Raw genomic sequence first — 21,701 nt, forward strand, 5'->3', positions numbered from 1 at the left:
GACGTAAGTCGGGGCTTGATCAACCCCGGCTGGGTCACCTGGGCGAGGGTGTATGTATGTTGTTACGAGACCCGAAACACCCGATGACCCCAGGCCACAACACTGATGATACGTCCCAGGTGCATCCATGTGATGTTTTCTTTATAACCATTTAAACCCTCCTGTATATACTTGGTTGACCGGAGTTCCCCAGGGGTCTGTACTTGTATTTTTGCCGAAAAATAGTCGATTTACAAACTCACAACAAGTCACAATGCAACGTGATGAGCTGTCAATCCTGGTTCCTGTCAGTCTACAGGAATCCTCTGTCAGTTCACATTCCAAACACAGCAGCTAGTTTCCAGGAAGGAAGTTCATTAAATATAGTAAACATGTTGTGTTGCCAGGAACTATTAACCCTTTAAGACCTGAGGTTGATTCTACAAATGCCTTCTGAATCAGTATAGTTCTCAAACGTGTTCGTGCCAAGGACCCCCAAAATGATATGTATTTGGACGCGGACCCCCCATCTGAAAATGTTTTGTACCAGGGACCACCAGAAGAAAAGATTTGTGTTAAAAGATATATATCAAAATTTAAAAAATGTTCAATAATAGCAGATATACAAGCGCACCAAGTGACACGCTTTGAGCTTGCATTTGTACGTTGATTCCGAACATATTCAATAATAATAATAATAATAATAATAATAATAATAATAATAATAATAATAATTACCCTTATTATTATTATTATTATTATTACCCCACTTATTATTATTATTATTATTATTATTATTACCCTTATTATTATAATAATAATAAAGAAAAGGTGTTGAAAAGCACCTTTTCAAACAATAGGGCTGCAAACAATAGGGCTGCGCTAGTGTAGCGGTTAGAGCACACGCCTTTTGTGCGGATTGTCATGGATTATACCTAACCCTAATCCTAACCCTAACCTCAGTAAAACTATACCTATACCTAACCCTAATCCTAACCCTAACCTCAGTAAAACTATACCTATACCTAACCCTAATCCTAACCCTAACCTCAGTAACCACTATGCCTGCCAGGGAGCCAATCAGACACAGGTACGGGTCTATCCCATAACGTGGGTGGAATTCATAATAACGCACTTCTGAAGCCTGTGCTGGACAGGAGCAAAGATTGTTAATTTAGCAAGATACACATTCTCCATTGGAGCCACTAGAGGCGAAGTAGTACACAAATCCTACAAATGGTCTCCTAAGGAGGCGTGTTTTTTTCTCCCCCAACCATCCCACCACCCTCCCCTCTCCCTGGCTGACAACGGCATGTGGATGTGTATTTGTGTATTTTCTTCATTAAAGAAAATAAATGCTTTACATGTTTGAAAGTGTAAAGTAGATGTGCTCCTGTTTCTGCTCAATGTTAACCATATGTAGAGATATATATAATACATACATACATACATACATACATACAATACATGGCATATATATATATATATATATATATATATATATATATATATATATATATATATATATATATATATATATATATATATATATATATATATATATATATATATATATATAGGGCCTTTTATTTATAAGGTATATCATTTACCACTATAGACCATAGTATGCTTAGCATGAATGTTATGTTTAGCAAAATGTCATGATTCCCAAATCATACCCCATCAACCAAGACAGTTATAATGGAAAATTATATTATTGAACATTGGAACACACATTTTATTTAATTTTTAATATGTCCATAATGATTTCACGTACTATATTCACACATCTCAGTTAATCAGTTTTTATAACATCTTATGGGAACAGCACATAGAGTTAAAATCTAATCTAATAATAAAATATAATATAAGGGACAGAGCCCTCTATGTCTCGTCCGTCAGACTGCAGATGGACCCTTGAGATATCTTCCCAAATCTCGCGAGAGTGTGTTGCTGGGATAATAATAATAATAATAATACACTTTATTTGTATAGCACCTTTCATGACATGAAATGCAGCTCAAAGTGCTTTACAGAGCAAGAATACAATTACAGTTACAACCAATTTAACAAAAAGCAAGAAAAAAAGAAAATCAAAAACATAAAACAACATTAAAATAGGCAATACAGTGAGGACTTAAAAAAAAATCAACCAAGGAATCAGCTAAAAGCAAGAGTGAAGAAATAGGTCTTGAGCTGTGCTTTAAAGCTATCGACAGAGGCTGAGAGGATAGGATAGAGAAAAGTCGATAACAAAGTTGATTTTCTCCTAATTTGTGTCTCTAAAAAAAAAATCATTTTAGTATTGTGAGTGACGATTGGGTCCAATATTTAGTTCAGTGACCATGGAGCTAAAGAATGGTTCAGAAGCTGTGTTCACGTTCACTCTTCCATTGGAATCAATAGACTCCAAGCTGCTTCCTGTCTCCTAAAAAGGTGTCCACCTACGTCACGCAGAAACGGGAAGTAAACCGGAGAATGCGACTCTTGCCATTTCCCTCTTGGACAGGAGTCTCCAGACATAATAAACGGATGATGATGACTGTAGAATAGGAAATATAGCTATGTACTGTTTTCTAAATAAGTATGCCTTGTGTTTGTAAGTTAGTTGATGATTCAAGTTTCTTTATTAGGATAAACCCCTTGAGATGTGCCATCTCGTTTTAGAGGAGGTCCCAACATAAATACATGTCACAATCGTTACATGTACACGGAGTAGACAAAACAAATAGACAAACGAAAAACAAAAACAGACACACAATAACATTATGAACCTTGACAAACATCACAGCCTTAAGATGCATAAAATCCAGTAATATAACACATTCTGAAAATGGTATGTTCAACACAGTGACTAAAGAACAGTATTTAGAGAAATAGAACTGAAAATAATAAAGTATGGCGTCATGTATGATGGCAGGTTTATCGATAACAAGAGCATACAACTTCAAAGTAAGAAGACAGTGCACATTTAAAGTTAATCATTAAGAGGAAATTACCTACCTCGGTTCCATTTTAGAGGCAAAGCTTTCCAGTGATAAAATGGCAACAAGAGTAATCAAAAAAGAAATTGTACAGGATCTCCTCTCTGGTCAGTAAGAATACTTTGAGGACGGATGGTACCACAACACCACTAAAGGCCTTAAAAATAAGGCTCCAGACATCCCAAAACGAATTGGTAAGGCTACTTCTTGGCCTTAATCATTCAACTCATCTAACCCCAGCTCACTTTGCTAGGGTGGGATGGCTGGGTGCAGTACGTTAGTCCGACAGCACATTCCTCCTACAGCGCAGCGCTCCGACGTTTCCAATACTAAACCCGAACCAAACCCGCACCCTAACCCTAACCGCACGCGGATGCCACATAGTCGGAGAAAAGGTCTGTCGGATTAACGCATGCCTCCCGGGATGGCTCAGGGTAGAGGACAGAGTACAGCAACTTGCAATGGGCCTGGTCTATACAAGATACACTACACCACAAAGACACCCATGTACCTGTTAAAATACTTCAAAGGTTCAAACGTCAATGAAGTCCGCAATCACAACACCAGAGGAAGCTCCACTAATCACGTCCAACCCAGATTTGGCACTAACAAGGGGTTAAATTTGTTCTCCTGCTATGCCACAAAAATGTGGAATGCCCTACCAAAAGTAGTGAAGGAGTGTAAAACACTACTCTCCTTCAAAACCGCTCTAAAAGAGCACTTACAGGTGGCTGCAATTTGAAACTGTCCCTTATAAAAGTCAAAGCCTAGCCCCCCCCCCCCCCCCCCCGACTTTAGGGTGACTACATGGAATAGTGCACATGATCATCAGCTATTTTCATAAGAAACATCATGAATGCAGCATCCACTCTACTCCAAATGTTATGTTTCTTCATTCATTCCCTGGATCCCGATAACTGCAACTCACAACTTGCATCGGGCCAACCACTCTTTGACATTTCTCTAAATTGTCTGTTTGTATTATATTCATAGACTGACTGATCAGCTGGTTGCCGCATTTGGCTGACTGCTCTAAATACTTAATTATTTGATGTCATTTTGGACAGACATTGTCAGCCATTGTCATTTACATTCCCACCCTGATTTGTGTTCCCAATCTGGTCCTGTACATACAAACATAACTGACACAAGGCATTAATGATCAGCACCATTTATCATAGCCTTTAGCCCCATTTCGCTGTGCCTTTTCACACATGCACACGCAGCAACACCAAAACAATGTCACCACACGGCACGCAGCACACACACAACAGTGTGTGCCTCCTGGTGGAGATTTGCTTCTTAATGAGAGCTAGTTTCTAGTGTTCAAGCTTATACACGTCAATTAATACATGTATTCTTGACAGGGTCAAACTTATAAACTATCACACTTGTTGGGCTTTGAAGTGGTCGATTTGTCTGATAGATGATTCACTAAATTGTACACATTCAGTATTTTACGCTGATTAATTGGTACGCTTGCATTCCTCATTAACTTTATACCTAAAATACTACCATGTAGGCTATTAATAGTATGCCTGAATACAAGCTGAGGATGAAAAGTCTCTTCCACAAGCTCCATTTAAAATGGGTCACATGACTGTCTCTCTCCTGTCTTCTTGTGTGTCTTGAAGTCCTTGTCTGCATCATGTAATGGTAAAAACACTGACATTGTGTGCAAAAGCATCAGGAACAAGACACTGAACACCGTACTGCTCCTGACTTACGTGACTGCCTCTATTGTCGGTGTGTGAAAGGGTTAATGTGAGGCGCACATTTCTGTGTGTGTGTGTGTGTGTGTGTGTGTGTGTGTGTGTGTGTGTGTGTGTGTGTGTGTGTGTGTGTGTGTGTGTGTGTGTGTGTGTGTGTGTGTGTGTGTGTGTGTGTGTGTGTGTGTGGAATTCCAAAGAATATATGTCACTTCTGCTCTGAGGTGTGTCAAAGCTCCGCCCCCTTATCAGACTCTGCCAGACCAGCTGACAGAAAGTAGGAAACAGAGACTCACACTCCTCACTGACGACACACACAGAGAGACAGACGATAAAATTCACCTTCAGATCAAACACACAACTTCCAGTGAGGGAGGACAGACTGTCTTTCCACAGCTACAGGAGGGAATACTGACCCGGACCACTGGAACCTGCTGCTGACTCTGTCAGCTGGATGGACTTTCACAAGAACCAGGATTCAAAGTGAAAGTAAACTAAAGGGAACATTCTAGAGGAGGGAGTGTTACCACCACTGACTGGCTGATTTCTTGTCTTGGCAGAGTTTTTGTAGTTTCACTCAAAAAAATGGCATCCAAGTCGTCTCTCTCAGAAGAGGATTATTCCTGTCCTGTGTCTCATGACATCTTTAAAGATCCTGTTATCCTGTCATGTAGCCACAGCTTCTGTAAAGCCTGTCTGCAGGAATGGTGGACAGAAAAGGAAATAAAGGAATGTCCAGTTTGTAAGAAGACAAATTCAATGGAACCACCCTCAAATCTCGCTCTGAAGAACCTGTGTGAGGCCTTCATACAGGAGACACATCAGAGAGCTTCAACAGGGTCTGAGGTTCTCTGCAGTCTGCATGCTGAGAAACTCAAACTGTTCTGTCTGGAATGTCAACAGCCAGTGTGTCTTGTATGTCTTCATTCAGAAAAACACATCAACCACAGATTCAGACCCATTGATGAAGCTGCACTGGATCACAAGGAGGAAGTCCAGAAATCACTGAAGGCCTTACAGGAAAAACTGGAGGTCTTTAATAAAGTTAAAACAAACTATGATCAAACAGAAGAACACATTAAGTTCCAGGCCCAGCACACAGAGATGCAGATGAAGGAACAGTTTAAGAAGCTTCATCAGTTTCTACAAGCGGAAGAGGAGGCCAAGATCACTGCACTGAGGGAGGAAGAGCAGCAGAAGAGTCAGATGATGAAGGAGAAGATTGAGGGTCTGAACAGTGAAATATCATCCCTTTCAGACACGATCAGAGCCATAGAGGAGGAGCTGAGAGCTGAACACATCTCATTCCTACAGTACTACAAAACCACAATGAAAAGAGTCCAGTTCACACTGCAGGATCCACAGCCGGTATCAGTAGCACTGATAGACGTGCCCAAACACCTGGACAACCTGACCTTCAGAGTCTGGGACAAGATGAAGGATATTGTCTGCTACACTCCTGTCATTCTGGACCCCAACACTGCCCATCCAGAACTCATCCTATCTGATGATCTGACCAGTGTGAGATGTGGAGAGATACAGCACCTTCCTGACAACCCAGAGAGGTTTGAGAGCAAGTACCGTGTCCTTGGTTCTGAGGGCTTTAACTCTGGGACTCACAGTTGGGATGTTGAGGTTGGAGACAATTCACACTGGAGATTAGGTGTGTCAGCAGAGTCTTACCAGAGGAAGGGTGACAGTGGGGGTCAAATTTGGAGCATGATATTATATGATGGTAAATACAGAGCAGAATCCTCACCAGGATCAAACACTTCTCTCTCATTGATGCAGAACCCCCAGAGGATAAGAGTGCAGCTGGACTGGAATGAAGGAAAGCTGTCATTCTCTGATCCTGATCCTAAGACACACATACACACCTTCACACACACTTTCACTGAGAAACTCTTTCCATTCATTGGTATTGTTCATACTGAGCCTCTTAATGTGTTACCATGGAAGATCAGTGTAACTCTGGAACAACATAGTTAGACATGATGATGATGATGATGATGATGATGATGATGATGATAAAATATTATAGAATCTATTATGTTGTGCTCGAGGACAGTCAGCATGTACCAGCGTCTCCTAAAGCAACACTCTGACCTGTGATGTCATTGATGTCATGTTATGGATCATATATACAGACTATAATCGATTATCAGTAATTATGAAGTCACAGACCACTAGTGTCTATTATCTTATTATATACATTTTCATGTAATATCAGTAATAGCAGTAATGCTAACAATGATAACATTTCTATTTAATTATGTTAATAATGGTAATGGTTATTGTAATATTAGGCGTTTAAGGTACAAGAAATCAACATAACGTTGAGGAGGTAGTGTACTTTATTATAAAATGTACCAGACTATTATGACGAAATGTAGAATCACCACTTTGGATTAATCTCAAAAGGTTTTACGGACAAATGTTTTCATTACGTGTTTTTTTCCCTCTTTTCTTTTCTTGTGGGTGTAAATGTTAATTTATACTTTATCACATGACTCTTTTTATAACGTCACTTGATTAAACAATGTGCTTTAACGCAAAAAAGTGTTTGCTGATATATTCAGCTGAGACTAGTAATTTTCTTCCATGGGGAAAAAGGTGTGATTTTGTTAAAAAATATATATAACAAATGGTGTGATCAATACATTCCCAATACCTGATGTACCAAAAATGATAAAAAAAAAAAAAAAAAAAAAGTAAATGCATCTGTTTGTTTTTACATTTATGTTGTTGTTGTTGTTGTTGTTGTTGTTTTTGTTTTTCACATCTTGGTCTTTACAGAGTTAACTGTAGGTCCTAGCTTCCATGACTTTGTAAAAATAGGATACTTTGTTGTTGTAATGCTCCATAATTAGTGTGGTTGCCCTAACAGGGCAACCAGACTATAGTACTCTATACACTTTCTTCCACTTCAAGATAAACAATATTTCGAACCGCATCTCCTCCCACAGTTTTTATCCCCTAATGTTGTGCCATATATCAAAATGACCATCTAAATCGGGAATCGTGCGCTTGTATTTTGCTAAGAGATTGGTTAAATAGTTTAATTGATATTGATTTATTAGTGCATTAAATTCACCCATCCACTTTAATGGAAAAGTGAAAAAACTCAAATTCAAGTATTTTTTTCTCAGAAACCGTAAGAGCTAGAGTTACCAGATTTGGAGGGAAAATTCATAATATTGTCCGAAATTAATGAAAAAAATATCACACCATTCGGCCTCATGGTGGCGCTATAACAGCCCCCTTTACGTTTTGGCCTGTAACTCTTGAACCGTAGGTCCGAAAATCAAAATTTCTTTTCACCTGGATTCCTTGGGTCACTACGCATCTCCCCATATAGGCCACGCCCATTTGCGTCAGGATAGATTTTTTGATATTGATTTATTAGTGCATTAAATTTCCCCATCCACTTTAATGGGAATTGCAAAAACTCCCATTCAAGTATTTTTTTCTCGGAAACCGTAAGGGCTACAGTTACAAAACTTGGAGGGGAGGTTAATAGTTTTTTGAAAAATTATTAAGAAAATAATCACACCAGTCGGCCACATGGTGGCGCTATAACAGCCCCCTTTACCTTTTGGCCTATAACTCTTGAACCGTAGGTCGTAAAATCAAAATTTCTTTTTCCCTGGATTCCTTGGGTCACGACGCATCTTCCCATATAGGCCACGCCCATTTGCGTCAGGATAGATTTTCCGCCATTTTGAATTTTCTTCAAAACACACTTTTTGCTCCTTTTCCTTCAATTTTTTTCCAAATCTCACACAAATCGGTACACGTGATCTATGGACCCATGCGATAAACCTATCCAAGCGGAATTTTGATAGTCCGTACCGTCCGTCCGTAAATGGCTTCCAAAGTTAGCGGGAGGGGCCCGTTTGACCAAAAATGCCATAAATCACGAACAAAACGTCCGGTCAATCCCAAATTTGAATCACATGTCGAGGGTGGTATACTAAACCAATCCCCAAAAGCATTTCTACTTTGATCCATATGGGGCGCCACGAATGCTCGAAATGTAACCGTTTGATGCAAAAACATGATTTTTGGGGGATCAATCCTCTCAAAATGAAACGCAGGCGATCTCAGGAGTGACGTGACGATGTAATCGGCGCAGTCTCCGACGGTATTCCTCCCGGCGTATTACTGGAGTCCCGACCGCGTCGGCGCAACCACACTCTGCAATTTCCCCGGAATTGCGACGCGTCTAGTTTGTATTGCATCTGATTTGCATCTGATTTTAGAGTGGGAATTCAAGCTCTAAAATCCATTCTCTATGACAATAATTATATTTGTTTTAAGCTGTGAATTTTAAAGCTTTAAATTCCACTCTGCAAGACACTTGTTGCGTATACTGTATTTATTTTAATTCTTTAACAGTAGTAGTAGTAGTAGTAGTAGTATGTTTAACTTTACATGATTTCAGTCTAATACTATAGAATAGGTCATATACTGTACTATTTGTTTAGATAATTATGCCCGGTTGCGTTTGTAAAGCAATTGTCTATTGTTACTGTATGATGAATTGATAGCTTTGCATTGGGTGCATTTCTCCTTTCCGCCATGTCGCCTTTCCGACGTTGACGAACCCTATACCTAACCCTATACCTAACCCTAACCCTAACCCTAACCGCACGCGGAAGCCACTAGTCGGAGTGGTGAGATGTCGGAATGGAGAGTGAACACCCTTTGCATTTGAAGCCACATCCAAGCATTGACAGTGTATCGTCACTGTCATGTCCTGCATCTGCAATAGAAAGTGTTTTAAAGAAAACTGTTTCCATACACATTTGTGAATGGAAGCATATGTAGCTATATCTATTGCCAGAACTTTAATTCATTTTTTATGTCATTTTGGACTGACATGGGGCCGCTGTCAAGTGCATTTCCAGCTTGATTTGTGTTCCCAGTCTGGTCCTGTACAAACAAAAATTATCTGAAAAAATACATTAATGATCAGAATCCTTTATCACTTTATCACAGCTTTCCCACATTGCCCTGTACCTTTTCATACATGCACACTGACACCAGAACGATCTCATCACTTGCACCATAACAATGGAGAGTGGTAGGAGTGTGCCTCCTGGTGGAGATTTGCGTGCGCACCTTTCTAGTGTTAAAGCTTGTACTCTTAAATGCATAGATTTATTCCTCACAGGGTTTAACTTATTAACTATCATACACACACACACACACACACACACATATATATATATATATATATATATATATATATATATATATATATATATATATATATATATATATATATATATATATATATATATATGCTCCACCACAAGTTGCACATCCATGGTGTAACTTTTGCGTCATCATTAACTTTATCTCTATATACTTTCCTCTTAATTCATATTTACTTTCCCTCCATTCAAACAACTTCTGGATACTGTTTGGCAATTGACAGTTTTTTTTATTTTGTACATGAGTTGGATGGTTTTGAAATCAACCAGGTACTGTACTTACATTTCAGTGTGTTCAGTTGAGTGGGTTTGTTGGTTCTCTGTAATCAGCTTTGTTTACTATCCTTATTTATTTATTTTTGGGGGGGGGGAAATGAAAATTGTATCTGTGTTTGTTTTGTACATATTTCCCCACACTTCCACACAGTAAGTAATGTATGGGAGTATGACAGAACAGTAGGCTACAAGGTATATAATGATGACTGATTTACAATATATTTGACTTTATATAATACTGATAATGTTACAGTTGGGATGTTGAGGTTGAAAATATCTTTGATTTAATATACTTTATATGTGGCTTCCAACCTATTATCTATAATCACTCCAATACATTTTATTTAATTCACTCTTTCTATTTCTATATTATTTATCATACGTTTTTTTTGTCTGAATTCATGTTTCATCACGGTTTCCAAATGTAATTATGTTTAGTTTTTCTTAAATTTAGTGTGAGTTTATTTGAGTCAAACCAACTCTGTAACTTCTGCATTTCATTACCTACAGTATCCAGGAGTTGTTCCAGGTTATCCCCACAGCAGAGCAAGTTTGTGTCATCTGCAAACACTACGGCCTTGAGTAACGTGGAAACCCTACACATATCATTTACATACAAAATACACAGCAATGGGCCTAGTATTGATCCCTGAGGGACGCCCCACTTTGCCTGCATTAGTTTTGATTTACAGTTCATTTACAGCACATATTTATTCCTGTTGGTTAGCTACTGTAACTTCAATAGCAGTTGTTATTTCTGCAACAAAATCCAATAACGCTAGTGTGGTGGTCCTATTTTTGTTTAAATCCATACTGTTGGTCACACAGAATATTTTGTTTAATGATAAAATCATCTAGCCTTTTGTAGAATATTTTTTCTAATAGTTTGGAGAATTGAGAGAGTAGAGAAATCGGCCTATAATTTGAGAATATATGTTTGTCTCCTGCTTTATATATTAGCGGTTTTCATTTCACTTGGAAAAACACCAGTTGTCAGAGATTGATTGCAGGCATGTGTAAGGGGTTTCAGCACACATTCAATAGTGTTCTTAACAATCAAGATATCTATACCGTTACGGTCAATTGACATCTTATCCTTACATTTTTCTATAATTTCCTTCTCACTAGTTCCCCTTAAAACCATACTTTCAGTTACAGTACGTGCACATCTTTAATTACCTCATTTATACTACCTGTGTTTACTATTCTCTCAGCCAAAGTAGGACCAATTCCAACAAAGAAGTCATTAAATTCCTCTGAGATCATAGTACGGTCATCTATCGTTATATTATTGCTGTTTAGAAAATGATAGGATATCCTAATAATCTCATATAACCCTTCCCATGTATTTATTATGTTATTCTTGTTATCCTCCAGTAAAGTGCTGTAACAGTCATTTTGCTGCGTGTCATTATTCTAATCAAATTATGTTTGTAGGTCTTATATTTAAATTCTACAATCTTTAAAACATCTTTATATAATAGATTATACATTAATAAATGTATTCCTTTTTTTTTAACAACATTTTTATCCCACGATTTTGTAACCCTTATTTTTCACCCGGTGCCAATTTTCTAAGTGATCCTGGGCACTACACTCCCCTCACCAGCCTAGGGAGACCAGGGCCGAGCTCATGCCTCCTTCAATGCATGAGAGCCAACTGACCTTCTTGTCACCTGACAGGAGGGAGTTTCCCTGGTTAATTAAATTAAATTAAATTAAAAGATGAAGGACATTGTCTCCTACACTCCTATCATTCTGGACCCCAACACTGCCCATCCAGAACTCATCCTGTCTGATGATCTGACCAGTGTGAGATGGGGAAAGAGACAGCAGCTTCCTGACAACCCAGAGAGGTTTGAGACCAGGTGCCGTGTCCTGGGTTCTGAGGGTTTTTACTCTGGGACTCACAGTTGGGATGTTGAGGTTGGAGACAATCCAGAGTGGAGACTGGGTGTGTCAACAGAGTCTCACCAGAGGAAGGAAGACAGAGGGGGTCAAATGTGGAGCATATCGTTCAATGGAGTTAAATACAGAGCAGAATCTTCATTGGTGTCAGACACTGATCTCACATTTAAATATTTAGCCCTGAGGATAAGAGTGCAGCTGGACTGGAACAGAAGAAAGCTGTCATTCTCTGCTCCTGATATTAACATACACATACACACCTTCACACACACTTTTACTGACACACTCTTTCCATTCATTGGTACTGTTCATACTGAGCCTATTAATGTGTTACCATGGAAAATCAGTGTAACTCTGGAACGACATAGTTATGATGATGATGATGATGATGATGATGGTGGTGATGGTGATGGTGATGATGATGATGATGATGATGATGATGATGATGATGATGATGATGATTGATGATGACAAAATATTACTAGTATTTAAAGGGTAATAGCAGTGTAATATAGAATCTATGATTGTGTTGTGCTAGAGGACAGTCAGCATCTACCAGCGTCTCCTAAAGCAACACTCTGACCTGTGATATCATTGATGTCATGTTATGGATCATAATACTGTATAATCAAAAATTATGAAGTCACAGACCACTGTGTCCATTGTCTTATTATACATTTTCATATATCAGTAATAGTAGTAATGCTAACAATGATATAATTTCTATTTTAATTATGTTAATGGTAATGGTTATTATTATGATATTGGGGGTTTAAAGTACACATTAAATCAACATTAATAATGTTTAGGATTTAGTGAACTTTATCATAAAATGTGCCAGACTATTATGTTGTTGTACTTACTTACTTACTATGTTTCATCACTCAATATAGAATCACCACTTTGGATTAATCTCTAAAGGTTTTACTGAACAATGTATTAATAATGTTTTTTCCCCTGTTTTTCTTTTCTTCCCCTCCGGTGTCAGGTCTCTGGTCTATATGTAAAATACCCTGATAAAACATATTGCTAAACTTATTAAAATTATTCTGCAAATTTAATTTAATTTAATTTTATGAAACCACAATCAAGAACAGTACTTTCTTTTACCACCTCGCCTGGCGGAGACCTGTGCTCCGAGGAGCACATTTCTCTAGTTGGTTCTGCACTTCCCACTCGGCACAACACACCCTTGAGTCCTTTCTGTGATTACAGCCCTAGTTTGATCAGGCAGATGGTTCTCGAGTTATGCAGGTAAAGGCAGACACATGCATGCACGCACCCACGCACACACACACAGATTCAGTGCATTTGTAGATTGATCATTGTATTAGATTCATTGTTTTACTTTTTTAATCTCTGTGACAAGCGATGACGTGGTATCACCAAGACTGTGTACAGTGTACTGTATATAGACGTGGAGGTGAGCTACGAAACCTTGACCAAATATGGCGTTATACATCATAGACATCTGATGTCATCTACTGCATGCCACATGAAGTTGAGTTTACCACAGGGAAGCCAATTTAGTTTAGGCTTTAAGGACATTATCATACATTCCTCGCATTACACTTAAGTCGGTAAGTTGCTACCGATGAAGATTTTCCATGGACGAGCGAACCCAATCTCGGGTTCTTTGGATTGGGTGGAGGAGAGTGAGGAATACGACTATCACCAAGAGATTGCCAGGTCCTGTTATGCAGATATGTTGCATGATCGTGATAGGAATGTGAAGTATTACCAGGGAATCCGTGCAGCTGTCTCCAGAGTCAAGGCTCGCGGCGAGAGAGTCATCGTTCTAGACATTGGAACGGGAACAGGGCTACTGTCCATGATGGCTCTCACGGCGGGGGCTGACTTCTGCTATGCTGTGGAGGTGTTCAAGCCCATGGCCGAGGCAGCCCAGCGCATCGTGGAGAAAAATGGATTCTCAGACAAAATCAAGATTATCAACAAACACTCCACCAAAGTCACTGTAGGGCCAGACGGAGACATGCACATGAGAGCCAATGTCCTGGTCACAGAACTGTTTGATACCGAACTGATAGGAGAAGGAGCCCTACCCACCTACGAGCACGCTCACCGGAATCTGGTCCAAGAGGGCTGCGAGGCCGTGCCCCACCGGGCCACCGTCTACGCCCAGCTGGTTGAGTCAGAGCTGCTGTGGAGCTGGGCTCAACTGCAGCCCATAGAGGTGGAGGGCAGACGGTTGGTGCCCCCGTCCGCAATGGCCCGCTGCGCCGGAGCCCATTCCGTCTGTGACATCCAGCTGAGTCAGGTGACGTCTGACAGCTTCACCCCCCTGGGTCCTCTCCGCACCATGTTCAGTGTGGACTTCAGCACGCCGGTGAGCAGCGCTCCTCGGTCCTACTCGTCCCGGTTCTCGGTTCGGTCCAGCGGGCGGGCCCAGGTGGTCCTGTCCTGGTGGGACATCCACATGGACCCCGGCGGAACCATTGTCTGCTCCATGGCCCCCAGCTGGACCTACCCAGACGCTCAGAGCGCTCCGTGGCGGGACCACTGGATGCAGAGTGTTTACTTCCTGCCTATAGAGAGGAGCGTGACAGAGGGAGAAGAGGTCGCTCTGACTGTCTGCCATGATGACTACAGCCTGTGGTACAGCCTCCAGTCAAGCAGCCAACAGGACACAAAAGCTGAAGCACCTCCATGTCGGCCGCGTTGTACCTGCCAGGCCCACTTAGTTTGGACACGGCCGCGGTTCGGGGAGCTGAATGACCGCCATCGTACGGAGAGCTATGTCAGCGCACTACGCAGCGTGTTGAAGACAGACAGCGTGTGTCTAGGAGTCAGCGATGGGAGCCTCCTCCCTGTCTTTGCTCACATGCTCGGAGCAAAGGTTTTCAGTTTGGAGAATTCCAGAATGTCCAAACAGGTGATTAAACAGGTGCTAGAAGCTAACTCCATGACCGGAGGCGTTCAGCTGCTGGCGATCCGACCCGACCAGCTGACCAGCGGTGACTTAGGAGGAGAACAGATCTCGGTGCTGCTGGGTGAACCCTACTTCAGCGCCAGCCTCTTGCCATGGCACTCCCTGTTCTTCTGGTACTGCCGGACCGCCCTCGCGGGACTTCTGCGGCCCGCCGCCACCATCCTGCCCCGCGCCGCCACCCTCCACATGGTGGCGGTGGAATTCCGGGATCTGTGGAGGATCAGAGCGCCGTGCGGGACCTGCGAGGGCTTCGACGTCGGACCCATGGACGAGATGGTCCAGCGATCTCTGGACTTCCGCGAGTCCCGCGAGTCGGAGCCCCACCCCCTGTGGGAGTACCCCTGCCGCGCGCTGACCCGCACCAGAGCCGCCATGACCTTCGACTTTACTCGGTGTGTCCCTCAACAGCCAATCAGCAGCCAGGGGTCGCTCCCGTTCATAAGGAGCGGGCGCTGTCACGGCGTCGCGCTGTGGATGGAGTACCAGCTGACTGGTGACATCGCTGTCAGCACGGGGCTGACTGGGCCTGTTGGTGAACAAGGTGTGTGTGAGTGGAGCCGGAACAGGAAGCAAGGGGTCTATTTCTTCAGGTCACCATGGGAGACCTTAGAGGACGGGGGGGCAGCGGTGTCTTACAGCTTGACCTTTGAACCCAGTTTAGGAGATATCAAAATGGAGTTCACTGTAGAGCAGTGATTCTCAAGCGTTTGAATATCAAGGACCCCCAAGTTTGATATTGTTTCTCGCTGTCGAGCAGAAACTGGAAGAAGAAAACAAACCTGTGTTCATTTACATTTCTTCTTTTGTGCGACCAATTTGTATGATAAAGTAGGGCATTCATTTATGAAAGAAACATAACAAGTTTAAATATGGACTCAATAGACTCAGTCACTATAGTCAGATTAGGAAATGGTAATACAGTGCCTCAAAGAACTATATATTTAAAAAAAAAAGCCCTTTCAAATACGGCCTTTTATAACATACATGGGTTGATTTGTATCTGATGACATACAGTATTTGTTCTATTAACCTTTGACTCCACTGAAATAAATGACATACCTGTAAACACAACTTTTGGTTGCAGAGTTCATGTGTGTTTTCAGACCATACTGTAGGCTACATGTGTGTCCGAGAGTCTGAATCTACAAATTCAGCTACAAAGAAGAATGATGAATCCAATTATGCTCATGTAAATGCTCCCAAAAGCACTTTAATGCAGTTGTATATAACAACGCAAGTTCAGGAGTGGAGACCTCCCTCTGCTTATCACAGCCACTCCCCGTCCTCCATCGCTTCCCTGTCTCCCACACTACCTTCACTCACTAGCCACTCCCCTTTCATAATCACCCCTATCCACTACACCTGCCTCCACTCACCTCAGCCAATCGTCGTTGCAATCACCACAGTATAAATACAGCTGCGATCTCTCAACTCCTGTTTGTTCTGCTCCTCAACAGACCAAACATGGGTCGTGAGTACTGCGCTTGTAGATCGGCTCTTTCTGCCTTTCATCGCTTCAAGTTCGTCCTCCTCCACCCCAACCTCCTCCTTCCCCCTCGATTCTCGCTCTTCTCCCTTCTGTCTCTACTTCTCCAGGAATCCAGGGGGGACAGTGACGGAGCCTAGACGACCGACCGCTCCCCGAGTAGAGCAACGATGGCCGTCAGCTCCCGAGACACTCCCCAACTTGCACTCTGCGTCACCCCACCATGGGTTCCTCATCCAGTCCCACGTCCATCTCATTTTGTTTCAATAAATCGTTAAACTTAAGCAGAGGTGTGGTCTCTTACTAGTGAAAGGTCAAATATAAAGAATTTAGAATGAGAAACTATGTACCGATTTGAGTGGGTTTTGGACTAAATCTGTAGGAGTAGGAGCAAAAAGTGTGTTTTGAGGCCTATATGAGTCAAGGAATCCAGGGGGAGGGTAAAAGAATGTGTGTGACGTTTCAAGAGTTATAGGCCTAAACATACTGTAACAAATACATTAGGACAATGTGGGGGTTTCCCTATTTCCAATATTTGTCATTGTGAAAATAAGCTAAAGGAACTGTGGTATGAGGTCTTCTATCAATCTATCAGACAGATTTATCAGGTGAATTTGAAAGAACACACACACACATGCAAGCAAGCACGCGTGTGCACACACCTATCCATGTAAAGTTAACTGTATGGCGCTTCCTTCCATGACTTTGTTGATGTGAAATAGGTTACCGTGTTCATTTAATGCTCCACATTTTGCATTGCCATTATGTTCAACTCAATTCAACTTCTAATTCAATTCTCTATGACAATCATTTGTTGTTAAAGCTCTAAATTACTCTTGGTGCGACAGAAATGTCATATAGGCAACTAAACCGGTTCTCAACGTTGGGTCTGGGGACCACCAGGGGTCCAAATGAACCCATCAAACTGTGGGCCGTGCATCCTTTCATATTCTACATCAAAACCCACCATGTGACTTATTTTCTGCAACATTGTCATGCTTTCTGTTTGAAGTTAATCAATTGTATGTTAAATTGTCCATATTTCTCTCTCATAAAGAGCTCATTTGGTTCAAGGCTCCTGTTCTCCATTGCTGTTTGCTGCCCTCTCCTGGCTGAAATGAAATGGCACTATTATTTATCTAATTATGTGCAAAGGAACAGGTACACAGGTATTTACACAACATGAAAACAACACGTACACACACACACACACACACACACACACACACACACACACACACACACACACACACACACACACACACACACACACACACACACACACACACACACACACACACACACACACAGAGAGAGAGAGATAGAGAGAGAGAGAGAACACACAGTTTATCACCAAAGATTATGAACTCAAAAGAGTAAACTAGAATAATCCCTTCTCTGATGTCACACATGCACGCACACGCTCAGATGCAGCTGTATATACACAATAAGCACACAAACAGGAAAACAACTACACACACATGCACATTTCTTAAGGCAGGACATTACTGTACACAAAGCACCTTCACACACACTACACCAGCCATTCTCAACTGGCGGAGCTCAGATAATCTCCCAGTGGGTTTAAACTATTAATTCAAATATATAGATAGATTTCTATCAAGCAGAAATGCTTTAACATTTTTTGATTTTGAAGACAAATTAGAGTCATAGCTTAACAAGCATAAATACTGTATGTGCCAGTAAGTATTATTAACAAGTTCACAACAGTCCCACTTCCCCATGCACATACAAAAAAAAAATGTTTCGCATTATCATGGGTGTAATTGAAAATGCTTTTGGCTCTGTGTTGATTAGAGGCCACTCAATGTGTGATTACAATTTCGTGTAGATCGGACGCTGTATTCATGGCATTCTTTGTAAAAACGGGCCCCTCTCGCAAACTTTGGTAAGCAATCGTAGCCAATCGGAACGAAATATGAATAATCTGAATGACACATGCTTATCACATGACATCATGAGAGATAATGGTGATTAGTATATGACTTGAGGTCCACCTGTCTGAACCCCAGTGGTGTAAAGTAACTAGTACAGTACTTGAGTACAATTTTGAGGTATTTTATTAGTATTTCCACTACAATTATTTGAAAACTTGAATTACTAATTATTTGTAGTTGTCTCCGCCAGGAGACTATGTTTTCACTTTCCGTCCCCCCCCCCCCTCGGCCAAGCTAACATTGGTCAAGCCTCGCGTGACACGTGACAATAAGTTGAAAGAGTGTGCTCTGATTGGCTAGTGAGACGCATGACGTATAGCGGCCTATACATAGATGTGTCACTTTGAAAGAGTCTGTGTCTCTTTCAAAGTGAGGTAAGACAGGAATAATCACGAAATGGCTGAGAAATGGCGGAGCAATGCATTATGTAGACACACTGGTGTCATCACAATACGTAATATAAATAGCTTAGACAGGATTAATCAATATTTGCTGGCGGAGACTTGTGCTCCGAGGAGCACATTTTCTAGTTTTGTATTATTATTACAAAACATACATTAACGACTTCAGCCCTACATACATTTCGGCCATTTGAAAATAGCCGATCTACAATTTCACAATGCGCCGCGATATTTGAACACGTGTGAAATGGGACCTTCTGCATAATGAGTACTTTCTACTTTTGGTACTTTAAGTACATTTTGATAAATGCTTTTGAACTTTTACTGAAGTCAATTTCAGACTTTTACTTGTAACAGAGTATTTCTACATTGCGATATTGATACTTTTACTTAATTAAAATATGTGAGTACTTTTTCCACCACTGCTGAACCCAAATACGACCAAACACGGAGAGGACTGAAGTCGTATTGATGACGTCAGAGAGGGGGTCATATCGAGATGCCTGACTATTCTAGTAAATAGTACCGCACTAGTATTGACACTTCCTTATGCCCTGAATAGTTCAGTTTTCTCTCTGTGATTGCTGCATGATGTCAGTGTGATGTGGTCTCATAGATCTATCTATACAATAAAGTTGACTTGACACGTCAGTTCTCAGTGTGTAGATATGTCCTCTGCCAACGGTCTGTCTGAAGAGCAGTTACAGTGCTCTATCTGTCTGGAGGTGTTCACTGATCCAATCACCATTCCATGTGGACACAACTACTGCAAAGCCTGTGTCACACATTACTGGGATACGAATGTGTGTCAGTGTCCACTATGTACAACACGATTCTATAAGAGACCAGATGTATTTGTCAATACGTTGATTTCTGAGATGGCTGATCAGTTCAGGAAGTCACGGCAGCAACCCGCTGAGCCAGATGAAGTCTCCTGTGACGTCTGTATTGAGACCAAGGCCAAGGCCCTGAAGTCCTGCCTGGTGTGCGTGGCCTCCTACTGTGAGACTCACCTGGAGTTTCATCAGAGAGTCTCGGGGTTAAAACGACACAAACTAATTGACCCTGTAGAGAACCTGGAAGACCTGTGTATGTGTAAGACACATGAGAGACCTCTGGAGCTGTTCTGTAAGACTGACCACGTGTGTGTTTGTCAGTTCTGCACCGAGTCAGACCACAAGTTACATCAAATTGTATCTCTGGAAGAAGAATGTGAGGGAAAAAAGGCTGAGCTGAGAAAGACAGAGGCTGAAGTTCAGCAGATGATCCAGGAACGACAAGTGAAGATTCAGGAGTTCAAACGCTTATTGGAGCTCAGCAAGAAAGACGCAGATAAAGACATACCAGACACATGTGTGCAGGTCCTCGCTGCTCTGATGAGCTGTATTGAAAAGCATAAATCAACAGAGAAACAGGCTGAAGGCTTCATTAAAGAGCTGGAAAAGGAAATCAGTGAGTTAAAGAAGAGAAGCTCTGAGCTGAAGCAGCTCTCACACTCTGACAACCACCTCCACCTCCTCCAGAACGTCACATCCATCAACACCCCTACACCCACCAAGGACTGGACAAAGTGGTCAATGTCCATCAGTCTTCATATGTGGGGACTGTGAGTACGACTGTGATTCAGCTGGGGAAGACACTCGGTCAGGAGATGAAGAAGCTGTATGATGCTGAGCTGAGGAGGATCCAGCAATATGCGGTAGATGTGACTCTGGACCCAGATACAGCACACCCCTGTCTCATCCTGTCTGAGGATGGAAAGCAAGTGCATGCTGGAGATGTATATAAGAATCTCCCAAACAACAAAGAGAGATTCTGTACATGTGCCATTGTCTTAGGACAACAAAGCTTCTCCTCAGGAAGATTTTACTATGAGGTTCAGGTTAAGGAGGAGACTGACTGGGATCTAGGAGTGGCCAGAGAGTCAATCCACAGGGAAACAGGGGGAAACATCGTACTGAGACCCAACAAACGGTTATTGGACTATATGGTTGAGGAATGGAAATGAGTACAAGGCTCTTGCTGACCCTGATGTCCTCCTCCCTGTAAGAGAGAAGCTCCAGAAAGTAGGAGTGTTTGTGGATTATGAGGAGGGTCTGGTCTCCTTTTATGATGTGAAGACCAGAGCTCATATCTACTCTTTCACCGGCTGCACCTTCACTGAAAAACTCTATCCATTCTTCAGACCCGGTTTTAGTAAAAACTCTGCTACGCTGATCATCTCTCCTGTGAATCACACAGATTAGAGTGAATCCTCTGCTTTGCATGAAAATACTCTTTTTAATTTAAGATAACAGTTTTGTATAATTTAAGGTTCTTGTTACCAGTTTCAATCAACCCGTCAATAATCTATAATTCACATAATATCTGTGTGTGTGTGTGTGTGCGTGCGTGCGTGCGTGCGTGCGTGCGTGCGTGCGTGCGTGCGTGCGTGCGTGCGTGCATGCGCGCGTGTGTGTCTGTCACTCTGTCCCGGGCTAAAACTCAGAAACCACCCAACCGTTCGGTCTCACACACTTGGCGTGGGTGTCTCATATGACCCAGAGGTCTGCGCTGCCGAATGGCAGTTTCGGACGGACCAACGGTTTCCGATCCGTATCAGTCGGCCCGCGGGTCTGAAGAAAAAATGCAGACATTTTCTGTGTGTTCGGGAGATTGTATGCATCGGCTTCCCTGAATGGCCAACCCAAGCCGTTGGCTTCATGGATTGGAGCCAAATACTGTAAATACCTGATTGGCTAACCCGACCGGTCGGCTTAACTGACTGGCCGAGCTTCGACTTAAATCGTTCCCAACATGCATGGCCCCCAAGTAGGCTGATACGCACATGA

General features: G+C 41.8%; 2 protein-coding genes and 1 pseudogene across 3 annotated transcripts; all 3 read left to right on the forward strand.

The window, feature by feature from the left end:
- The first annotated feature begins 5,002 nt into the window (after positions 1–5,002).
- On the forward strand, positions 5,003–7,267 carry LOC311054971 (E3 ubiquitin-protein ligase TRIM39-like). The gene has a single exon (XM_084071017.1). It carries the CDS (start codon positions 5,258–5,260, stop codon positions 6,659–6,661), a length of 1,404 nt encoding a protein of 467 aa, XP_083927143.1. The 5' UTR covers positions 5,003–5,257; the 3' UTR covers positions 6,662–7,267.
- Positions 7,268–13,669: 6,402 nt separating this feature from the next.
- LOC311054542 (protein arginine N-methyltransferase 7-like) lies at positions 13,670–15,721 on the forward strand (the record flags this gene model as incomplete). The annotated part of the gene is made up of 1 exon (XM_084070554.1): positions 13,670–15,721. One exon carries the CDS (start codon positions 13,670–13,672, stop codon positions 15,719–15,721), a length of 2,052 nt encoding a protein of 683 aa, XP_083926680.1.
- A 4,027-nt stretch (positions 15,722–19,748) lies between these two features.
- LOC311054543 (pyrin-like) lies at positions 19,749–21,116 on the forward strand (annotated as a pseudogene). Its single transcript has 2 exons — positions 19,749–19,937; positions 20,028–21,116. The product of its transcript is annotated as a pyrin-like (transcript).
- Positions 21,117–21,701: the final 585 nt, after the last annotated feature.

Source organism: Gymnoscopelus microlampas (assembly GCF_963454915.1).
Source record: "Gymnoscopelus microlampas genome assembly, chromosome: 11".
In the NCBI taxonomy this organism is placed as follows: domain Eukaryota; kingdom Metazoa; phylum Chordata; class Actinopteri; order Myctophiformes; family Myctophidae; genus Gymnoscopelus; species Gymnoscopelus microlampas.